The sequence below is a fragment of the Clytia hemisphaerica genome, unplaced genomic scaffold (genome assembly GCF_902728285.1).
Source record: "Clytia hemisphaerica strain Z4C2 unplaced genomic scaffold, Clytia hemisphaerica genome assembly, whole genome shotgun sequence".
NCBI classification, from domain to species: Eukaryota; Metazoa; Cnidaria; class Hydrozoa; order Leptothecata; family Clytiidae; genus Clytia; species Clytia hemisphaerica.
In genome coordinates, this window is record NW_027104166.1 from 1,732,454 (window position 1) to 1,751,566 (window position 19,113).

At 35.3% G+C, this 19,113-nt stretch overlaps 1 protein-coding gene across 2 annotated transcripts in view; it reads right to left on the reverse strand.

Moving 5' to 3' along the window:
* LOC136814266 (ral GTPase-activating protein subunit alpha-1-like) overlaps positions 1–19,113 on the reverse strand; it is a 35,814-nt gene that overhangs the window by 3,591 nt on the left and 13,110 nt on the right. For both annotated transcript variants that reach the window (XM_067070784.1, XM_067070785.1), the window contains exons 13-40: positions 18,545–18,667; positions 17,867–18,326; positions 16,733–17,605; positions 13,393–13,509; positions 12,886–13,037; positions 12,451–12,549; positions 12,044–12,205; positions 11,602–11,727; positions 10,692–10,826; positions 10,392–10,450; positions 10,064–10,172; positions 9,595–9,705; positions 8,745–8,825; positions 8,193–8,318; positions 7,441–7,618; positions 6,824–6,891; positions 6,445–6,642; positions 6,244–6,297; positions 5,872–6,010; positions 5,101–5,243; positions 4,563–4,744; positions 4,043–4,150; positions 3,723–3,794; positions 2,439–2,562; positions 2,032–2,187; positions 1,498–1,656; positions 1,147–1,274; positions 423–724 (exon numbers count right to left, since the gene is read on the reverse strand). In XM_067070784.1, the coding sequence (XP_066926885.1) occupies positions 423–724; positions 1,147–1,274; positions 1,498–1,656; positions 2,032–2,187; positions 2,439–2,562; positions 3,723–3,794; positions 4,043–4,150; positions 4,563–4,744; positions 5,101–5,243; positions 5,872–6,010; positions 6,244–6,297; positions 6,445–6,642; positions 6,824–6,891; positions 7,441–7,618; positions 8,193–8,318; positions 8,745–8,825; positions 9,595–9,705; positions 10,064–10,172; positions 10,392–10,450; positions 10,692–10,826; positions 11,602–11,727; positions 12,044–12,205; positions 12,451–12,549; positions 12,886–13,037; positions 13,393–13,509; positions 16,733–17,605; positions 17,867–18,326; positions 18,545–18,667 (4,744 nt within the window). The remainder of the gene's footprint in view (positions 1–422; positions 725–1,146; positions 1,275–1,497; positions 1,657–2,031; positions 2,188–2,438; positions 2,563–3,722; positions 3,795–4,042; positions 4,151–4,562; positions 4,745–5,100; positions 5,244–5,871; positions 6,011–6,243; positions 6,298–6,444; positions 6,643–6,823; positions 6,892–7,440; positions 7,619–8,192; positions 8,319–8,744; positions 8,826–9,594; positions 9,706–10,063; positions 10,173–10,391; positions 10,451–10,691; positions 10,827–11,601; positions 11,728–12,043; positions 12,206–12,450; positions 12,550–12,885; positions 13,038–13,392; positions 13,510–16,732; positions 17,606–17,866; positions 18,327–18,544; positions 18,668–19,113) is intronic.

A 19,113-nucleotide genomic window follows, 5' to 3' on the forward strand; every position in this document is an offset into this window, starting at 1 on the left:
GAAATATGATCTCTCTAGCAAGGTGCATTTTAGCCTAGTTTACTAAACCCGTATATCACAAGGCTAGGACATACGGCTTGTGACAAAGATTTTTTTACAAATATTTAAGGATTTTAAGATCAAACTAGCTTAGATTTCTAGACTACATGCATTTATACCGTAACAACGTTTTGGTTCATAGTTAGTCGCAGAAAAACGGGAAAACGGACATTATCATAGAATTGCATAGAATGGTTGCAGGTTTACATACAATAGAAGTCTTATGCGAATGATGTAACATCTCTCATCATTAATAACTTGGCTGTCTGAGTTCAACTGTAGCCTTGCATTACTACTTTCATTGATGTAATCTTCAGGTTAAGAAAGGGGAATGTCAGGAGTTCAATAAAGAATGTACTTTTAATTGACTTGTTATCACTTACAGACTTGTTTGTGGTCTACAGGTTTGGAGTTTTTTGGAAGCGCACTTTGCGTACGACTTCTAAACGTCTGTGTTTCGTGCATCTCCATAAACCTTAGAACACCTGCAGAATCTTTTAGTGAGTTTGACCTTGATTGAGATGGCGCACTAAAAGTTCTATGTAAACCACCATCATCATCTTTGTGTGTGTGACCAGAGGGCGGAAGGTTGGGCGCGAAAATCTTTGAGCAAAAGTCTTCGAAAGTAGTTGGGCGGGCACAATTCCGTGAGATTTCTCCGATACAACGTGCTCTTTCTTCGTAGCTGTGTTGTTATTGGTTAAGTAGCGTCAAGGAAGATACTTTCTGACTTTATTCTAATCGTTAACAATTCTAACACAAACAGCTGCCATCTTAGTTTAATGAAACTTTTATCTTCAAATATGGAGAAAGAAAGAATATGACTTTTGGGCATCATGAGGTTACTAAGTAAATTTGTCAACTGATTTTTACCGTTTTTTCGGCGGCGACCTTCCCAGAAATAGGAAGCATCTTTCTCTTCTTCACAGCCCATGCTCTACACGCTTACTTAATCTATTATTTGGTCATACAGTTTTACTGATAAAGCACTAGAAAAAAGGAGAAATCAACCAACTCTCATTTCATAAGACCAAACAAATATAGCATTTAAGGTCTTGACTATGCAAGGAGACAAACTCTTTGTGTGAAAGAACATTAAAAGGATACTGTTGATAATACATTGATAGGGTGGCCCGGTTGGCACGGCCTGCATTGACTGCAGTACACCGTACAAGGTTGGCTAACATATCACCATTGATGATGGCACCATCAAACAATGGTCCAAATGGCTGGATCTAAAAGAACGAAGTAACGATTAAGAAAAATCAAAAGCTTGAAATGCACGAAATTGAGGTAACATATTGAGCCACTATTTGCTGGGTAGTTAGTCGGAAAAATGAGAAAAACAGTGATTAAATCCCCTTTCTCAGAAAAATGCACTGGTCCAATAATATTCCCAAAGTGAAATTGCTAATGTAGGGTTAAGTTGACATGGTCGGCTATTTCATTTTAACAAACCTTTGGATGACGGTCAATTTGTATTCGATAGAGGTCATTTTTCATGGGATAGATGACTATCAAAACATCACCAAATTCAGTGTTGACAATCCCTCGACGAAAGTCACGTGAATGCTCTGACCAAACAATGTGAATCTCATCGTTACCAAGGTGACGTAGCTATGGTGATAACAAACAATTCCATGTATTCAGATTAGGTTGATGTCAAAAATGCCAAAAAATGTCAAAAAATATTTCCAAATATTGCTCCCATTTTATCCGATAACTTATAAAAAAACAATAGGATAGGAATAATCATTTCTTTGGATCGCCTGCAATAAAGATCGCGGCATAAACATGAGAGATGAAAATATTCACAGGTCATATCCCAGACGATTGGATCATTTTGATTGAAAGGGGATATTGTCATACTGTATAAGGATCATTGTATGGTGTGGTGTGCTGGATTCTTTTACGCTTTTTACTAACTACTTGCTTGATAAATACAAGCAGCCTTGAGTAAAAAATAGACAAGATAATTACAAAGTGTCTCACCTTCGTTTTGAGTGATTCTTCTTCAGAGCCGGGCATGCGCGTTGACACGTGGAAAATCAATTCCAAAGAATGTGTAGCATAATAAGGCGCAGAAACACCTGTTGATAAATTCCGTTCCAAACCTCCCATGAAACCAGCATGTGTGGAAAGATCAACCTAAAATATAAGCGGTTGAAGTTTTTAATTGTATCTTATCAGCAAGGGAGTAAAGTTGGGTTAATTTTAATTATTCCTTCTAAGAAAGTGAGTGTCCTTTTAGAGAAAATCTAATTTTTATGTCTAGCTAAATCTATGATAGATGGTCGAGTGATTGGTTTCTTATCCAATAAAGCAAACAGAAGGCTGGCCGAAGAAAAGAATACCTGATTTAGATTTTACTATGAGCCTTATAACTGACAAGAAGTTACCTCCCATCCGAGTTGTGAAACGAAATGTTCAAATTTAGTGCTTCCTTTGGAATTGGATAATATCGAGTGTTTATCCTCTTGACCAGGCGCTACGTAGAAAACCGCCATCTTGTGCTTTTCACGGCTGAAAAAAAAGTCGACAGGAGTAAGTGAATATTTTTGCGGCGAATGTATTAGCGAAGTTAAATACACCGGTATAATCACAAACGCAAACGGAAATATAAAAGCCAAGTGAATGTTTACATATGCAATTCTCAGCCAATCAAAGCTTTACTTTAATGGGATAAACTTTCGCGGGGATTAAATTTCGCGGATGGCACTGTTGGGTGGCAATATTTTTACATTTCTGTGACTTTTACTGTCAAATCAGACATGTCGGTTGTTGAAATACACATTATTTGCGCCTCTTTGATGCAAGTAACTATTCAATTAGTATTTATTTGACATATTTCGAGTTTTGTTTAGAAATTTTTGCGGATGAGGTCCTTCCAAATTTCCATTGGGACTTAATTTCGCGGATTTGCGCGGAAGACCCAAATCCACCTAATCCGCGAAATTTAATCCCCGCGAAAGTTTATCCCATTAAAGTACTCTAAGTTTTTGTCGTAGATGTTTTACATGAATCTGCTAATAAGAAATTTGTGTATCACGTTTAGTATTTTCACTAGCCTATCGTATTTTTCCGTTCGCGTTGGCGAATTATCTTCGATACTTAACTTCACTATTGAATAATCTAGCACGTCTCATGGGAATTAAATGGTAATAAAAAGTTGTTTGAAAGGTATGAATCATATCAAATTCTCAATTTCATGTCATATTGACGATAATCAAAATAACAAAAGGTAGAGGAAGTTTAAGGTATCATCGCTTCAAACCGGGGCAGGAGTTCCCGGTTCTATCCTCTGCCTCTTCCAAGATCTGTTTAGTTCAGAGTTAGTCCAGCCGATCCGGCTATAAACCCCGTGAAAACAATCGAACTATCGAAAAAACAATCGTAGAACATTAACTCCATCTCTTTATAGAAGGCTACAGGGATCGAATTAGCGCATCGCATTTCGCAATTCGCGATGCGTTTTTGGATTACTTACAAGCTAAAAATTGAAAATTAATCCATTTTAGGATACAAAATCATGCTTATCAAAAATTGCGATGCACTTTCTATCCCTTATTTCGATGCCTGGGCTAGTTGTAAGGCTAATCTTCATTACACTTGAGAATGAGGAATCTCAAACTGTTTGATAATAGAATTTAAGAAAAAATGATTTAATATTTATCAGAACCTACCTTCCTTGTTTATCAAGATTTTTGATTTGTCGTAAAAGTTTTTCGTTGCGTTCAAGCAGCTCAAAGTGTTTCCTGAAAGAAAAATAAATGTAATTTTGATGTAAAATTGATTTATCATTTCAAATTTGATGAAAAAACTTTAAAACAACTTATGATAATTATCGATAGTTTATGTTATACTGCACAATCTTCAAGCACTAACACCAATGCAATAATATGAAAAAGCGTTTCATTTCGCCTAAATCTTTCTCTTTTTAACTAGCCAAAATAATATCTAGAATTCTAAACCAGACTCGGTAATAGATAGTAGATTTCTTTACCTGTTTTCCCAAGTGAAATAACCGAGTTGATGAAGCAACATTTTCGAAAGATGAAAAGGACTCGAAGGATCGAAACAACTTGGCTTCTGGATCTCACTTGCCGTTACTCTGAAAATAAAGAGAACAGAAGAAATATGTCACACGTGTTCGAGTAAATTCAAATAAAATCAACACCATGCAAGAGGGTAGGGTAAACATCAAAAAAGTCTGATGCAAAAAAATATGCATAACAAAAGCAAATGGATATCACACTAACTTTATCCTACCGGGAGTATTCCTGGTTGGATACTGGATGATGTGTTATTATATAAAAAATATAATTTCTTATGATAAAATGAGCCTGGCAATTATGAGTTACCAGTATTACGATTTGATATAGCGCCCTGGATCTAACAATAACACGTCACTCTCGCAGCGCGGGAGGGAGAAAGTTGTATTTTCTTTTGTTTAAAAATGCTGAGTAAAGCAAACGCTGTCCTTTAAACTGCAATTTAAACGGCGAATTCATACACTGTTATACCTTGCATCACTGGCGATTTCATGGATGTAATTTTCTTCCTCGTTATGTTGTTTCAAAACAGAAGTGACAGCAAGTGATTGGATGCCAGCATCAAGACCTACTGGCACTGGAGCTGGCAAGTTCAATTGTTGGTCAGGATAAATGAGACATTCTGGACTTGATTGACCAACGTATCGAAGAAGCTAAAACGAGTAAGTATGTAAGTGATGTGATTGGTAACATAGTGAAAACTAAACTACCACCATAACTGGTGCGATGGTATATTTCTCGGATTTTTTAATGTCGTTTTTGTGAAGGCTTGACAAATAAAGGTAAATCTTCCTTGATTTTTTTTGAGATGAATATTGTATTGGAGCATAGAATTCTATGATTGGAGAATACTCAATACCAGATGTATTGAGCCGAACCACAAAATTTCGTTCATAGAAGATTTGAAATATCTTTTGTAGACTTTTCACGCTTACGCAATTGTTTAGTAAAATTAGCTACTTTTAATTGTAATTGACGGCGTTAAAGAAATATAATCATAAATATTTACCTGGTCAATTCGATCGACTTTGGAATCAACGGAATCCCATTTCGGAAGATCAGCGGTTGCGGTCCGCGTCAAGCGGGCTGAAGAAACGGAAAGATTACGACTGTGTCTCCGTTCGAAAGATGGTCTCTTTGGTGTGGATTCTCCTGTTGCGAGAAAGATGGAAAGGGTTTACAATCACAGATATCATATTTTTTTACACATTAGATAGGCTAATTGCTCACAGATTTCCCGTGAAAGTAGTCTAGTTTTGAAGTTTGCTTTTTATTTAATTGAAACCAAACAGACCAAATGGCGGACTAGTGAGCTTTAAGACTGGACACGCTTCCTTCTACACAGAAAGCCCAATCCAGTCAATTAGTTATAGATCAGTGTTAAAAGAATATCAAATATTATCTACTGTAGTAATAGAGAAGGAAACTTTTCATCTAAACTTGAAGAGCTCTGAGGTTAACAATGGATATACCACAGGAAATCAAAAACATTTATCATTTTGAGCTATTTTTCCATTTTACTTATTAAAAACTTTTATACAACTCAAAGGTTTTATTTTTACATAAGTGTTCCCGTTTCATATCAGACACATATTTCATATCAGGACAGTGTCTTGCTATTGTTATATTATGCTGAATAAACAAAAAATTGTTCTTCTTTTCCTCTTTATGACCAATCTTGCTTCACACCCGTGTCAATTCGATGTGAAAAAGCTTGTAAATTAAAATTGATGAGTAAGCAAAACCTTTAACAGATCCTTCTAATTCTCTAGTAACATACCTTGGGAAAGGATATCATTCATCTGCACCATTTTGAAAAGATTGGAGACTTCCCATGAATGTGTGCCAGTGGTGTCACGAATAATCATCCGGCAAACACTCTTCTGCCCTTCCGTTCCCGATCGAGTCAAGAAGTCCTCCTATCGGAAAGAAAGTGAAGTTTTATAAATGAAAATATTGCAGAATTTAAAATACATTTGAAATAAAACAACTTGAAAATGCTATCAAGATCATTCTTTATCAAAGTTGCTTCTCGGTCATTTCCGTGCTTTCAAATGTCTCAAGACATTCCAGAAATTAATTCATTTAGTCGTTGGCTTTGATTTGGTTCGACTTCATTTACCAAAGTCATTGAGAGTTTTGGGATACTGACCTCTTGCGGTAATTCCACCACAGTTAACAATGCTATACCATTCAAAAGAAGGAACTGAAACGATAAAAAAAGAAGCAATTTGAATGAAACTGTTTAGCATTAGAGTTTTTTTATCTATCTTATCGCCAATCAAAAAAAAGGTTAGTATGAGACCTGAGAAAAGCATACAAAACGAAAACTAAAAAGATATTATATTATTACCTGCATATTATTACTGTCCAACATAGTAGTTTTTTCATAGAGTTTTAGTAGAGTTTGTTCGTCCGGCGCGTTCGGGGTGGATCCGACATCTGAAGGTTTGTGTACCGCGTCGTCTGTTTCATGCACTTTGCTTGTGGGGCAAGTGGCACCACCAATGGTTGGGAAGTGCAGATAGTAATTCAATACTTGGTTGATGCACTGGTAAAAAAAAGATGGTATCTTTTTAATTACATTGACTTAATCATAAAATCGTCTGTTGCAGAATCTATCAAAGTCTTTGGTATAATTGGACATTTTATTTGAGAACTTAATTTTTACCATTATAATATATGATGAGACAAAGCAGTGGCTTTTTGAAAGGATTGGCAAAAGATCTTACATAGCGTGCAGTGAGAACCAAAATTTTTTTCTTGTTGTTTTGTTCAGTGTTTGCATTCATGAAGAAATCTAAAAGAGAATTATTACAAGTTTAAGAAAGGTAACGTGGAGTTCAAATCGAAAAAAAGAGTATTGTTTTACTTCAAAATTTAAGCCAATTCTTGATATGCATAATTCAAGATGACGTCATATTTTTTAACGGAAGCACCCAAAAAAGCCGGTTTTTGACCTCTGTCTTTCTATTTTTAGTAACAGAGAGAGGTCAAATCCCGGCTTTTCTAGGGTGTTTCCGCTAGAAAAATGACTTAAGCATATCAAGAATATCGATGAAATTGCGAAAAAATCAATATTTTTCAAAACAGCTCATAGATATAAGGTTGACGCTATCTAATTTGATTTTCAAGGGGAATTGAATTTGCATCAAATAAAGTAGCGTATCGAATGGTAGAGCATCGTTTGTGAGTTTCTTGTTGATGATGGCTTTCAATATCATCGAATAATGGAGCGTAACAAATAGTAGAACGTCGAATTAGAGAACGTAAACTGTATTGTGAATTATTGTATCTTGGTAGACATTAAATCAGTGATAATAGAAACCAGGTAACCAAAAACACATACCGGTTTCTGTATCCTCCTCATCAGTGATTCCTTGAGGATCATCCATCCCCAAATCATTATGGACACGTTTCAATTGGATAGGGCGTGGTTCTCCGGTAAACATTTGATTGATGTTCAGTGATTGACGTCTCTCAAACTTGCTGTTTGAATCGTACGTCTTGATGCAGTCTTTAAACGTCTATAAAAAAATGAGGATTTTTGTATACGTGCCAAGTAAAGTCATAAAATCGATATTTTAAACGGTATTCTAATGGCAGCACCGCTGATCGAGTTACAACTCAAAAAAGACGACTCTCCAGACATCTGACAGGATTCTTATTCATGTTTTTAGTAAAAACTCATAAAATTAGATTCTGCAGGCTATCAGTTAATCATCCGAAACTAAACCACTCGTTAGTGTGCTGCCAATCCATGCAGACCTGCAAAACCGTTTTCAAGTTTTTCAATTCTCAATGGCGTTATACTGAAGAGTGTGTTGAGTCACAGTTAGGATACTCTGAGTAAGGAGTAACAAAAGTAATAGAAATGAATTACAGGGTTTCTTACAAATCCATTGTATAGAAAAAGTGACAAAAACCTCGACAAATACATATTCACAAAATTAAAAAATGTTTCGTTGGGCTAACAGCTAAATGACAAACAAAATAACCAGAAGCATTTTAATAAAAAATAATAAATAATAAAAAACAAAAAATGCTTCTGGTTATTTTGTTTGTCATTCACAAAATTATGTGAACACAAATTTCGTTTACCCTCATAATCAAACTGAGGTATGTCAATTTCAATTCGTCTTGGTTACCAGCGCGTTGTCTTAGCAACACATCACGTGGTGTTACCATCACCCAATCAAGAAGCACTAACAACAATCTGCTGATGTACTGAAAATAACAAAATTCAAAAGAGTTTTTATTCGTGTCACATTTTAAAGTCTAGTAAGTAAATTTGCGACCGCAATAAAGGGCGACACGAAGGCTCCCTTTTCTATAACTGTCTACCCGAAGGTAGGGGAGGGCACTACAAACGGTCCCTTGATATCTCCACTTACTCCTAAAATTTCTCTTTAGAAGCATCAATCAGAGAGAAATCTGGTATGACCTAGCAAGGGATCGAACAAACAACTATGCGCACCGTAGCTGGATGCTCTAACTTCATGCTAGGGCAGTCTAATTATACAACTTATAACTAGCCTAGCTTATAAATCACTCAATTTGAGTTGATCATTTGTCTACCCTCTGGAATGATGCAGTTTCATAATAAGAATCGGAATAATATGTCTTCCCTCCTTCCGGTTTTACTGAAATTACCTCGGGAAGCTTCTCCTCCGGAATACCTTCTCCAATACTTGATTTGGTTGTGTGCAACCTCAACGCGATCAAACACATTGACTGGAAAGAAAAATGCAAATAGAACAAGCAACATGCTGAATGGACCTACCTGATGATGAAGGCTAGATAATAAGGCAATAAGGAAAAAAAATTAAAAGAATCAGTCAGACGATATAGCGTTTTGCCAAAATGCATAAAACATTAAATTTTATCATTGATTGTTGATGGGGGAAGAGGGAGGGGAGTAAAATCAATTTTATTGAAAATTGAAACATGCTTGATGGTGGGCGTTGCTATTAATAATGTTTTTGAATGAAAAAACAACCAATTGTAAGGAAAAAGTCCAATGAAAATCTAGAAAAACGGCGATTTCCGGCATATTTCAGGCATTTTTCGCCGGAAAAAATTTTTTCTCAAAAATCGGACTCGGCCATGTTTTGAGCATTGTTAATACGCATCTTTGAGCAAAAAATCAGAAAAAACTAATGATGAAATCTTGAGAAAATGCCGAAAAACCAGTGTTTCCGGCATGTTTCCGGCATTTTCGGCCGGAAATGAATTTTTTTCAAAAATCAGGCTCCGTCACAATTTAGGTATTGACATTTTGCATCAGTGTGCAAAAAAATAGAAAAAACTAATGAGCCGATCCCGAGAAAAGCTGGCAACAGACGAACGGACGGACGGACGGACAAGGGTTAATTTAAAGGACTACCTTAAGGTAGGTCCAAAAATTAATGAAAATCAAATTTTTTTAGCCGTATAGAAGCGTAAGATCTCGTCACAAACATATAGATTTGGGATAAATATTCGGGCTATAAATGTATAATACCTCGATAATTTTGACAGGTATATCTTTATCGTAAGTTTGGAGTTGATCGTGGTAGTAGGATAATGACCATAGAACGTCTAGTGCTACGTTCGAAACTGTCTGGCTGTGGAACTGGTAATTTTGAAAAGAAAAAACAAAAAGTTGTATAATTGCAATGGACGGCATTGCAGTTTACACAATATATTGAAATGGGTTGTTTCCTGCAAAGCATAGTTTCTGGCCATATCATCATACCCTATTATTAAAAGGAAACCCTTTTGGGAAATAGAGAATTTTAAGACCAAAAACTTTCCACACTTGATTGGGCTTTATACAAATAGCCCCCAAGTATTCTACACATGCATAGAAATCATTTCAATTGTAACTTGAAATATCTCGATTAGGAAAATAAATATTTGAAGACAATAAAAGGAACCCCGATTCCAAATAGCTCAAACCATCTGTTTATCCCTTTAAATATCAATCTTACATCTAAAGAAGCAAGGATGACGGAGAGACACTCAGGTATCCTGTTATGGTTCTGGCCATGTTGCATGAGTTCAATGACGAACAACGCTAGACCATTCAATGCAATACATCTAGGAGACAAAAAAGTAAACGAAATTATTACCTAGTTAATTTAAGTAGCTAATTTGCCCGATGATGGAAATCTTTCAAAACGTAGCCAAACGTAAATCTCATGATCAGCGATAAACTTCCAATATGAAATTAGTTCCTTTCGTCAATAAACTTTCCAAAAGAATCTTCCAAATCACAAAAGCGTTGTTTACGTAAAATACAGAAAAATAAAAACTCACCTTGCTCGACAAGAAGGGTCGTTTTTGGCGGCCTTTAGAAGTGGTAGCAAAATCTTTTCCTGAAAAGATCAGATTTAGATAGTTTGTTTAAAACGAAGTCTTGAGGGACGAAGATATACTCAAGTAAAGAAAATAATTTTGAGAAAGTATTTATACCCAGATTTTGTACCCTTCCCATTGTAACATTTTTGAAAATCATAAACTGCTTCATCAGAAACTTAGAAATATGTAACAGATTGAAAGCTGAAAAAAGGGGGATTGAAATCTGATACATTTATATAGGTTTCATAGTTTCTTTACCCTGAGGTCTTTGCATCGAATGAAGTCATCAGGTTGTTTGGACATTGCGTTCAGTTTGAAGATTTTCATTGAGGGGAAAGCAGCAGGGAAACATAATAAGGAACCAAGTAAAGTCACAGCTTCTTTGCGTGGGTACTATGGGAAGATAAACAGATCATCATCAGAAACATTTCCAATTTCACAATAGTCTAGCAAGCTAGACAACTAATTCAGACATAGTAGAAATAAAGCAAAAAGTAATGGAGGGAACAATTTTAGTTCATACAAACTAAATCCCGTAACAATAATCGTATGATCATATAACGCCTATACTACTGTATTACACGCATTATAAACGACTCCAGTCTAATTTCACAACCAAAAAAGTATCTTTTCTACGAGGTGAAATAGGGAAAGAGGTGTCGAAATCAGCAGGTTTTACCAGACTCCCTTTACTTATCATTTCAAATAAGACTCTCTAAAGAAACTTGAGAATAATACTTCTTCTTTAGAAGCTTTGTTAAGCACGAAAATCAGTGTGAGCTCCGAATACCCTTTTTGATCGACGTAGGTTGCAAACAATAATCCCTCCCCTTGCTCCTTTTAAAACCTTTTTGAGTCTGAAAACCATAAACTCTAAGTATGGAATCCGAATATTTTAATCGGCTTGATTTTCGTAAGATTAAGTTTCACGAGCCAAAAAAATGCAAAATATCATGAACTAATTTTCGCGAATCATCATTTAATTTAAAAAAAAATTCGCATGAATCTCGCGTAATTTCGCGAGGTTTTTTTTCTGCGAATACGGTAAATAACAATTCTCGCGAAAATTCATTCGACTAAAGTACACATGTAAATTTTCTGACTTTTATTTTGCTTTATCCCTTTAATTATGGAGGACAAACTTGTCAACGCAGACTGGTTCTCTTACTTGCATATAAATTGTGGAGATGATGGTTTTGGTCCCATGAATGAAATCGTTGATAAGACAAGACGCACCAGGGAAGTTCAAGGTGAAGAAGGAAGAACATTCTCCTATGATCGCGTTGATCACATTCTGACAGATGAAAAAATGAAAATAAGATGTCACAAAAATTATCAATTATTATAAAAATTATTAGTTAAACTAGTAGAATTTTAATTTCAGATGACAAAGTTCTTTTTCATTGAAGTTTCGGAGTTTTATTTCTTGAACTTGACATAAATAAAAGAATTGTTATTACATATAACCACTGAACAATAATTTACAAATTCATCAAAAAATCTAAGTAATTAATGCTGAAATATCTTCAAATTCATTCTCCTAAAGCTCTCAAATTTCACATACAGTAATATAAAGAAATATAGAAATGGAAAGGAAGATTTTGATGTACCTGGTCACTCCCTTTGAGTCCCTCATGTAAGAATCTGTAAAAATGCTTGATATGCTCAGTAGATGGTTTCAAGCGATGGCTTCTAGTTGTAAGCATACACATCAACTTGAAAGCTAGAACACGTCCAGGTTTATGTGAGCCACCAAACTCTTGTGTCATAGCCTGAAACAATGGTAAAATATGCTCAATGTTACGACTCATCTTGTCGACTTTTACATTCGAATAATCGAAAATATTAAGTGAAAACTCCCCAACTTAACAGTCTTTTCTATTACAAATTTCTCACGTGTGGGAGGTTAAAAAATGCGAAAGATTTTCATTAACCTTTTGAAACAAATAGTGAACTTTCAACTAGAAAGGTTGTGATTAGAAAAACAAACAAAATAATTTGAACACATAAGGCATACTTGAAAGCACCAGGAGATAGGGAAGAAGAGAGCAGGAGTCAGACCAGGAGGATCGGGACTTGATTTGTTGTCCAATGACACTCCTTGATTCTTGCAAATCTACAAAAGTTAAAAAATGTTATTGAAGTGTGATTGGAAATGATAGAGATTAGCACCGGGAAACACAAACTTGTTCGAAGGAAATTTAGTTATGAAGTAAGGATATACTGAAGGGACCATAAACCTTATTCGAGTTTTAAGGGACATTCGAGTTATAGAGGTTAGAGTTAAAGAAATCCCACCGTATATATTAATATCCGCAATTTCAATAAAAGCAAACAAGAATCGAATGGTACATCGTCTATATAGATTTTAATATTTCTATTCATGGGATAGGTGCAACTAAACAAATGGAAACGAGGAAAATATCAAGCTTTAATAAAAAGTGGAACTTACACTGGCTAACATTTGCCAAAGGTCGATCAAATGTTTGAAGACAGTCGCATGGATTTCTGGGTCCTTTATGTGATTGATATTACCCATGATGCCGAGCATACGCCGCCACAAAATGACTGAGGATAAGGGAGTCCATCCCACTTCCGTTCCACCTTGAAAAATCAAATTGATGAAGAATGTATGTGACCTTTGTAATATCTTTTTCTACCAATCAGGAAAATATATTAGTTAGAAGTCTCACAAATCCGAACTCAAACGGGAAATTCAATATAAGAACAAAGAACTACAAGTAATTACTTGTAATTCTTTGGTAAGAGAAAACGGTAGGAGAGAGATTCGAATTATAGAATACATCTCGTTAGGGTTTCTCCTTGACAAATGATAGGGTTTGAGTGACAGTTCCAAGAAGTAGTGTTAAATGAGCAAAATCCCAACTGTTCGCTGAGAGACCAACGGATGTACTAAGGAAGTAAACAACCAATTTTTAGACAGGATCTTCTGCCATACCTTCGATAACCGAACGAGGTTTAGTTTCGATATTGAACGCATCGAGTGATTGTGAATCGCCAGTCATATCGTTCATTCGATCTTCATCTTCTTGGCTCGTTTCTTCGTTCGACATATCTAGAGAAAGCCATTGGAAACTTATGAGTTTATATGTTTGAGTTTTGAATCTAAGGAGTAATGACCGAGTAATGACAGAGCGCTGGCGCCTAATACCAGGGGTTACCGGTTCAAATTCCCACACCTTCCAATGTTCAGTTCATAAATAGCTAAGTCAGTGTTTTTTACACTTTTGGCAAAAACGTTAAAACTAATTTTCGTCAAAAACGGTTTTTTCAGTCTAAAATCGTCGCAGTAGAATAAGAGTGCCTTATGTCCATTTTTTGAAAATTTTTTTTTTTACATTTTTTGGGACACAAGGCTGTGCTCTTTTGAATGGTGACTTTAGATTTCTTGGATTTTATCTCATTTGGGAGAAAGCTGTCCAAATTTGGACATAAGGCTTTTTACTTTTACATGTTCTAGAATAAAGTGGACTTAAAGCTAATTTAAATGTTATGAATTGATAGATTAAGAATAGATTCTTGATATAAAACGACTAGAAACTTATTATACCTACCTGCTTTTTGTTTATCAGTTTCTTAATTGAAATTGTGGGATTGTTTTCATCACTTTTATTAAGCAATTTATACTTAAGTCCATTTTCCAGTGAAATTTATAGAAGAAAAATGCCTTATGTCCATTTCTGTTGACGAATGCGCGCCATAATGGTACACTCAATGGCGCACTCGTTTATTTTTTTTCAAAAATGTGATACACAAATACCAAAAAGGCAGAATTAGTGAAAACACTTGAAAATTTTACAATAAGTCTTCGTCATTAGGCTCAAGCAAATAATGAAAACTTTAAACTCGATTTCTGCAAAACAGTGATTTTGGACATAAAGCACTCTTATTTTCAGTTGTATTGAAGTTTTTACAAGATGCTCACATAATTGGTTATTCAAAACAATAGAGATGACGCGTTCTTTAGAAAAATATAATAAAAGTTTTTGTTTGAATAGTTAACGACCAATCCAATGACAAAAATTCTTGTAAATGTTCAACTTGACCCCTTATTTTACTGCGACGAAATCACGATTCTTGAGTATTTTGGGATGAAAACTTCCAATAAGTTGCGAATTATAATTTCAAATCTGTTGAAATTTTTACCTCGAGCAATACTTGATGAGATATTCCTAAAAATTAGATTTTGTGTTTTTCTCATTTGAAATTGTTATATACAAATTTCAAAGTTCTAAATACGATTTCCTTACGCCTTCATCCCTGAATTTCGAAAAACACACGCGAAGAGCACTTTTTTATTGCTCATTCCGTCACAAAAGTCAGTTAAAGCTAAAGCTAAACAAAAATTCTTAAGGTTTTATCAAATGATTTTGAGTCCTATAACATCTAAACTTGGTGGAAAGTCTACTGAGTCGTACAAGATTACCCTAGAAAGTTTTTAGAATGATATTCCAACCCTTACAGAGTCAATAAGTATTTGAAATTCTATTTAACTTGGACTATATGGAAGCAAAATTATTTAACCATATTGATTATCGAACAAAGAAAGAATTTTTAGCATGAACTCATAATACATATCAAGATAAAGTTAACGAATTTTAACAATGAATACTAATGAAATAATCTAAAGGAGCTGAGAAAGATTAATATTCCAACAAGAAATATCAGAAAAACCTAACCATAGTAACCTCTTTGACCTTCTTCGGACTATTCCCAGTTTGAAAAACTTAGAAACATAATAAGTATCAAGAACTCGATTAATTGTAGAAGTAAGATATTTCTAGAGTTCAGAAGGATGAAATATTCCGTTTTTTAAAGGGTTACCTAGTTCTAATAATGCAAAGAAGTCGAAGTCTACCAGTCACCCAAGCAATGTAACATTTCGAATTCCAACAAAAATATATATATTTTCTGGCATTTTTCAAAAGTTTCATAGAATAAATAATCTTTGCACGCTCTAAACTACAATACTTTCGATGAAAAGTATCTTTGTCATAATATGAAACAAGTCTGTAATAAGGAGCACTTTTGAACGAGAAGCTCAGATTATGGATTATAACTTGACATGAACGTAAAGATGCTTCTGGGTAATTTATTTCGTATTTTTTTAACACAAGAACTAGTTAGGAATATATCAATATTAGAAGGCTCTCTATCACAAGTAACGCTTTATCAAGTGATTATCTAACCTTCTCTTCGAAAGGATTTGATGAAAACATTCGAATGTAGCAAGTCATTTAGGATGAATCATTCCATCCGTGACATGCATGATTTTTTGTAAATTTGGAATATGTCATTCTAGAGAGCTCCAAATGAATTTATATCTTACCTTACGGATAAAGCAGGCTTTTTACTATCAGGTGGTGTAAAATTATTCTTTACAAAAAGATACTTCTGAAATGAGACCTTTTCTACCAAACTAATATAAAAAGAGTACCATGATAAGGGATTATGCAAAAAGTGAAATATGGAATCCCTGCATGCTCCATTTCCAAAAAATGTTAACTTTTCAATTCTAGGGATGCTTGAGATTGAACAAATGCTTGCTTGAACATGATTTCTCAAATACTACCCACTAAAATTTTGAATGAAGTTAATGATTTATCCAACGAAAAAGTGGAATAACTCCTCCAGAATTGCTCTAAATGGAATAATTCTTCCTTTTATGGATTGCGAACGCTTAAAGGCTTCTGCCTGCCAAATTTTAGCCCAAAAGCTTAAAAACTCAATGAGCTATTGCCGATGGAATATTTCTTCCATTTCCCAATGGAATAAATTTATGATTAACTGCTCCAAACTTTGAAAGATCGTTACTTTTAGTACAATAACGCTATATAGTTCATTTAAAAAGGAATGGAATCTTTAATCATTTCTCTCTCCAATAGAACCACTAAATTTGATAATGAACGAAAACTTGCTCTCTAAAATTTGGTTTTAAAAAAGTGCCCAAATTTTCACGTTTTTGCCAAAAGTGTAAAAGACACTGACCTAAGCCAGCTGGCCGTGGACCCCATGAAAAAAATCGAAAGCATGCCTAAAAGTCCCAGATGAATGGTCTATCAACGTAAAATATCGACTCTATCTAAAGGAAACTAAGCATCATTTCTTGGTAAGCAAAGCGATGAAATGGTGCGTAAAAAATCTTCTTAAATTTCTTGAATTATTTTCAATGCCATAAGGAATTAGAACATTTTAGTTTAGAATTGTATCAAAGCCAAAATTGTACATTGACAAAAAAACAAATAAAGAACATTGGAGTGATTAGAGAAAAGCCATACCTTGAAAGCGTACTCTAGCTTGGATTCCTTCATCTGAAGTTAGACTAGTTCCTTCGCCTTCGTGTTGCTCTGAAACTTCATCACTGTTCATCATGGTCAATGATTTATCTTTATCCAACATTGTAAACATATGAGAATCAATACTCTGAACATCAGAAATAATCTTATGTCCAAGATCAAGATCGAATCTCATCGACTCTGGATCTGAAGATACTGAAACATGAGGACTTGCTTTTGGCTTTAAAGTCAAGTCAAGGAGATTTTCCTCAGAATGTGTAAAAGCTCCCGAGCTTTGTATTGATTCAGTATCAATGGAATCATTTTCGTTGACAGGTGGTTTTAAGTTCACATCCTGTTCAGTATTTTGATTAAATTGTATTATAGTTTGGTCTAAATCTTTTGTACTTATAATTTCAATGTCTTCGGAATCTACATCATTGTTACCATCAATTCCATCGTTATCATCACTCTCATCAGAGTCATTTCCTAAAAGGTTCTGGCTTGATTCACTTAAATATCCCGGTAAACTATGTAGAGAATGAGCACTGTGCGAAACCGGAATATTGAGTGATGACCGATCACTGTCTTGCCCGTCGTCCGTTTCCCGGTCATCTGCATCTCCGCTGTCTTCGTTTTCGTCCGGACCACCTTCTTTTAATTGTTTATAAGAGATTCCACCGAGAGAATTATTGGTCGACTCTGAATCATTACTGTCTTTGTCAATACTGTGTAGAGGTGGGAGAATGCTATCACGAAAGTCTTTTGATGTTAAAGAGGATGCGAGAAACACATTTTCACTGGCAACGCTATCAAAACTCATGATGTTTGTGGATGGTGTGTCGTCTGCTATTTGCGCTAAAGTCTTCTTGTGGTCTGGAAATAAAGAGAAAATAGCCTTTTTCGTCATTTAAAACAGGGATTGTTCTTAACCTCTAGGAATACAAAGTACCACGGGCTTAGATTATGTCTGTATTCTAGATTTGGGAAAAGCCAAAAATCCGAAAAGTCGTAGAAAATTCAGCGGAGAAAAAATATTACGGAGGTCATGAGCTCGTTTTTTATTCAATTTTCTTAAAGATATTTAAGATAAAAGTTCCCCGAAGGCCAGCTCATGATAATTACCAAAGAAATTACCGTTGAAATGCTCATCGTTGAAGTTATCAACATTTTCAAGACCAGAATCCGTGTCTTCTTCCTGATGTTCGATCAATTCTTCAACTGTGGTATGAACTTGCATGGATTGTGAGGAAGAAACACAACTATCACTATGCAATGTATGCAAATGATGTTTGCCAGTCTTCTGAATGATACCTGGCTCTGATGCAGAACGTGGCAACGAACTCTTCTTGACTGCTAAATGTTGTGGTGAATTATTGGCCCCAGCAGATGTGTTACGACCCAGCGCTCCACTACTCTGTGTGTTTAGCCCACCCCAACCGGTAGAGAAAGATTGTTGGTTTAATGTGTTTCGAGCACGCCCTTCAAAGTTCTTCTTGACTTTTCCTTTTCGTGTTAAGTATTGAAGAGGAGGATCCAGGAGATCGATCCTGTAAACTGTTTTTGCCATCACCCTTGTCAAAATTTCCATGGTACCCTACATGAAGAGAGAAGAAAGAAGAGAAAGTATAGGAAGTGTTTCATTCAAAATAAGCAATGAACTTTTCCCACCCATCAAAAAGGCTTTGTAACGCCTGAAGTAATTAGTGCCTCACTTCAAATATATTCGGCGTACTGTGTACCATTTTCACGTTGGCCCAAGAGTAATTAATGACAAAATGGATAAGAATAAGATAAATTAATGACAATACATACGTTCCATTCTTTGATGAGCTCTTGCCATCCAGTATAGGTGGAACAAACCAACAGGAGATGATCCCATAGATCAGGTGCAAGGTAAACTTGTAAACTGGCCCGGATCCATGTCACAAACAGTGTCTAAAGAGAAGCAGAAAGGTTGGTTGTTTTTCAATCGATGAAGATTCCCAGAACTTAATAAAGTATAAGTAAAAACACAATAGAGACCACCTAAGGTATCGTGTAGGATCCAGGGTGTGCGATGAGCACAAGAGATCGATCAATAATTTAATTCGTGTTTCTATTGGAGCTAATAGAAAAAACTGATAGTATCTGATAGTTAAAACATGTCTAGCGGGGTATCACTCTGCTAGGGATCAACCAAACAAACTTGCATACCGTAGCCAGATACTAGCGAGATTATGTATCGGAGATATTCTACGGCTACGGTTGCGGGGCTGCCCGTACGGGTCGTCACCAAAGGCGACATGTTGTTGTCTACTTTGCTCTGTACGGGAAAAATACCAAAACATCGTATAGGCAAAGTCGACATAATGCTGTACGCCAAATATCGAACTTGCTTTCAC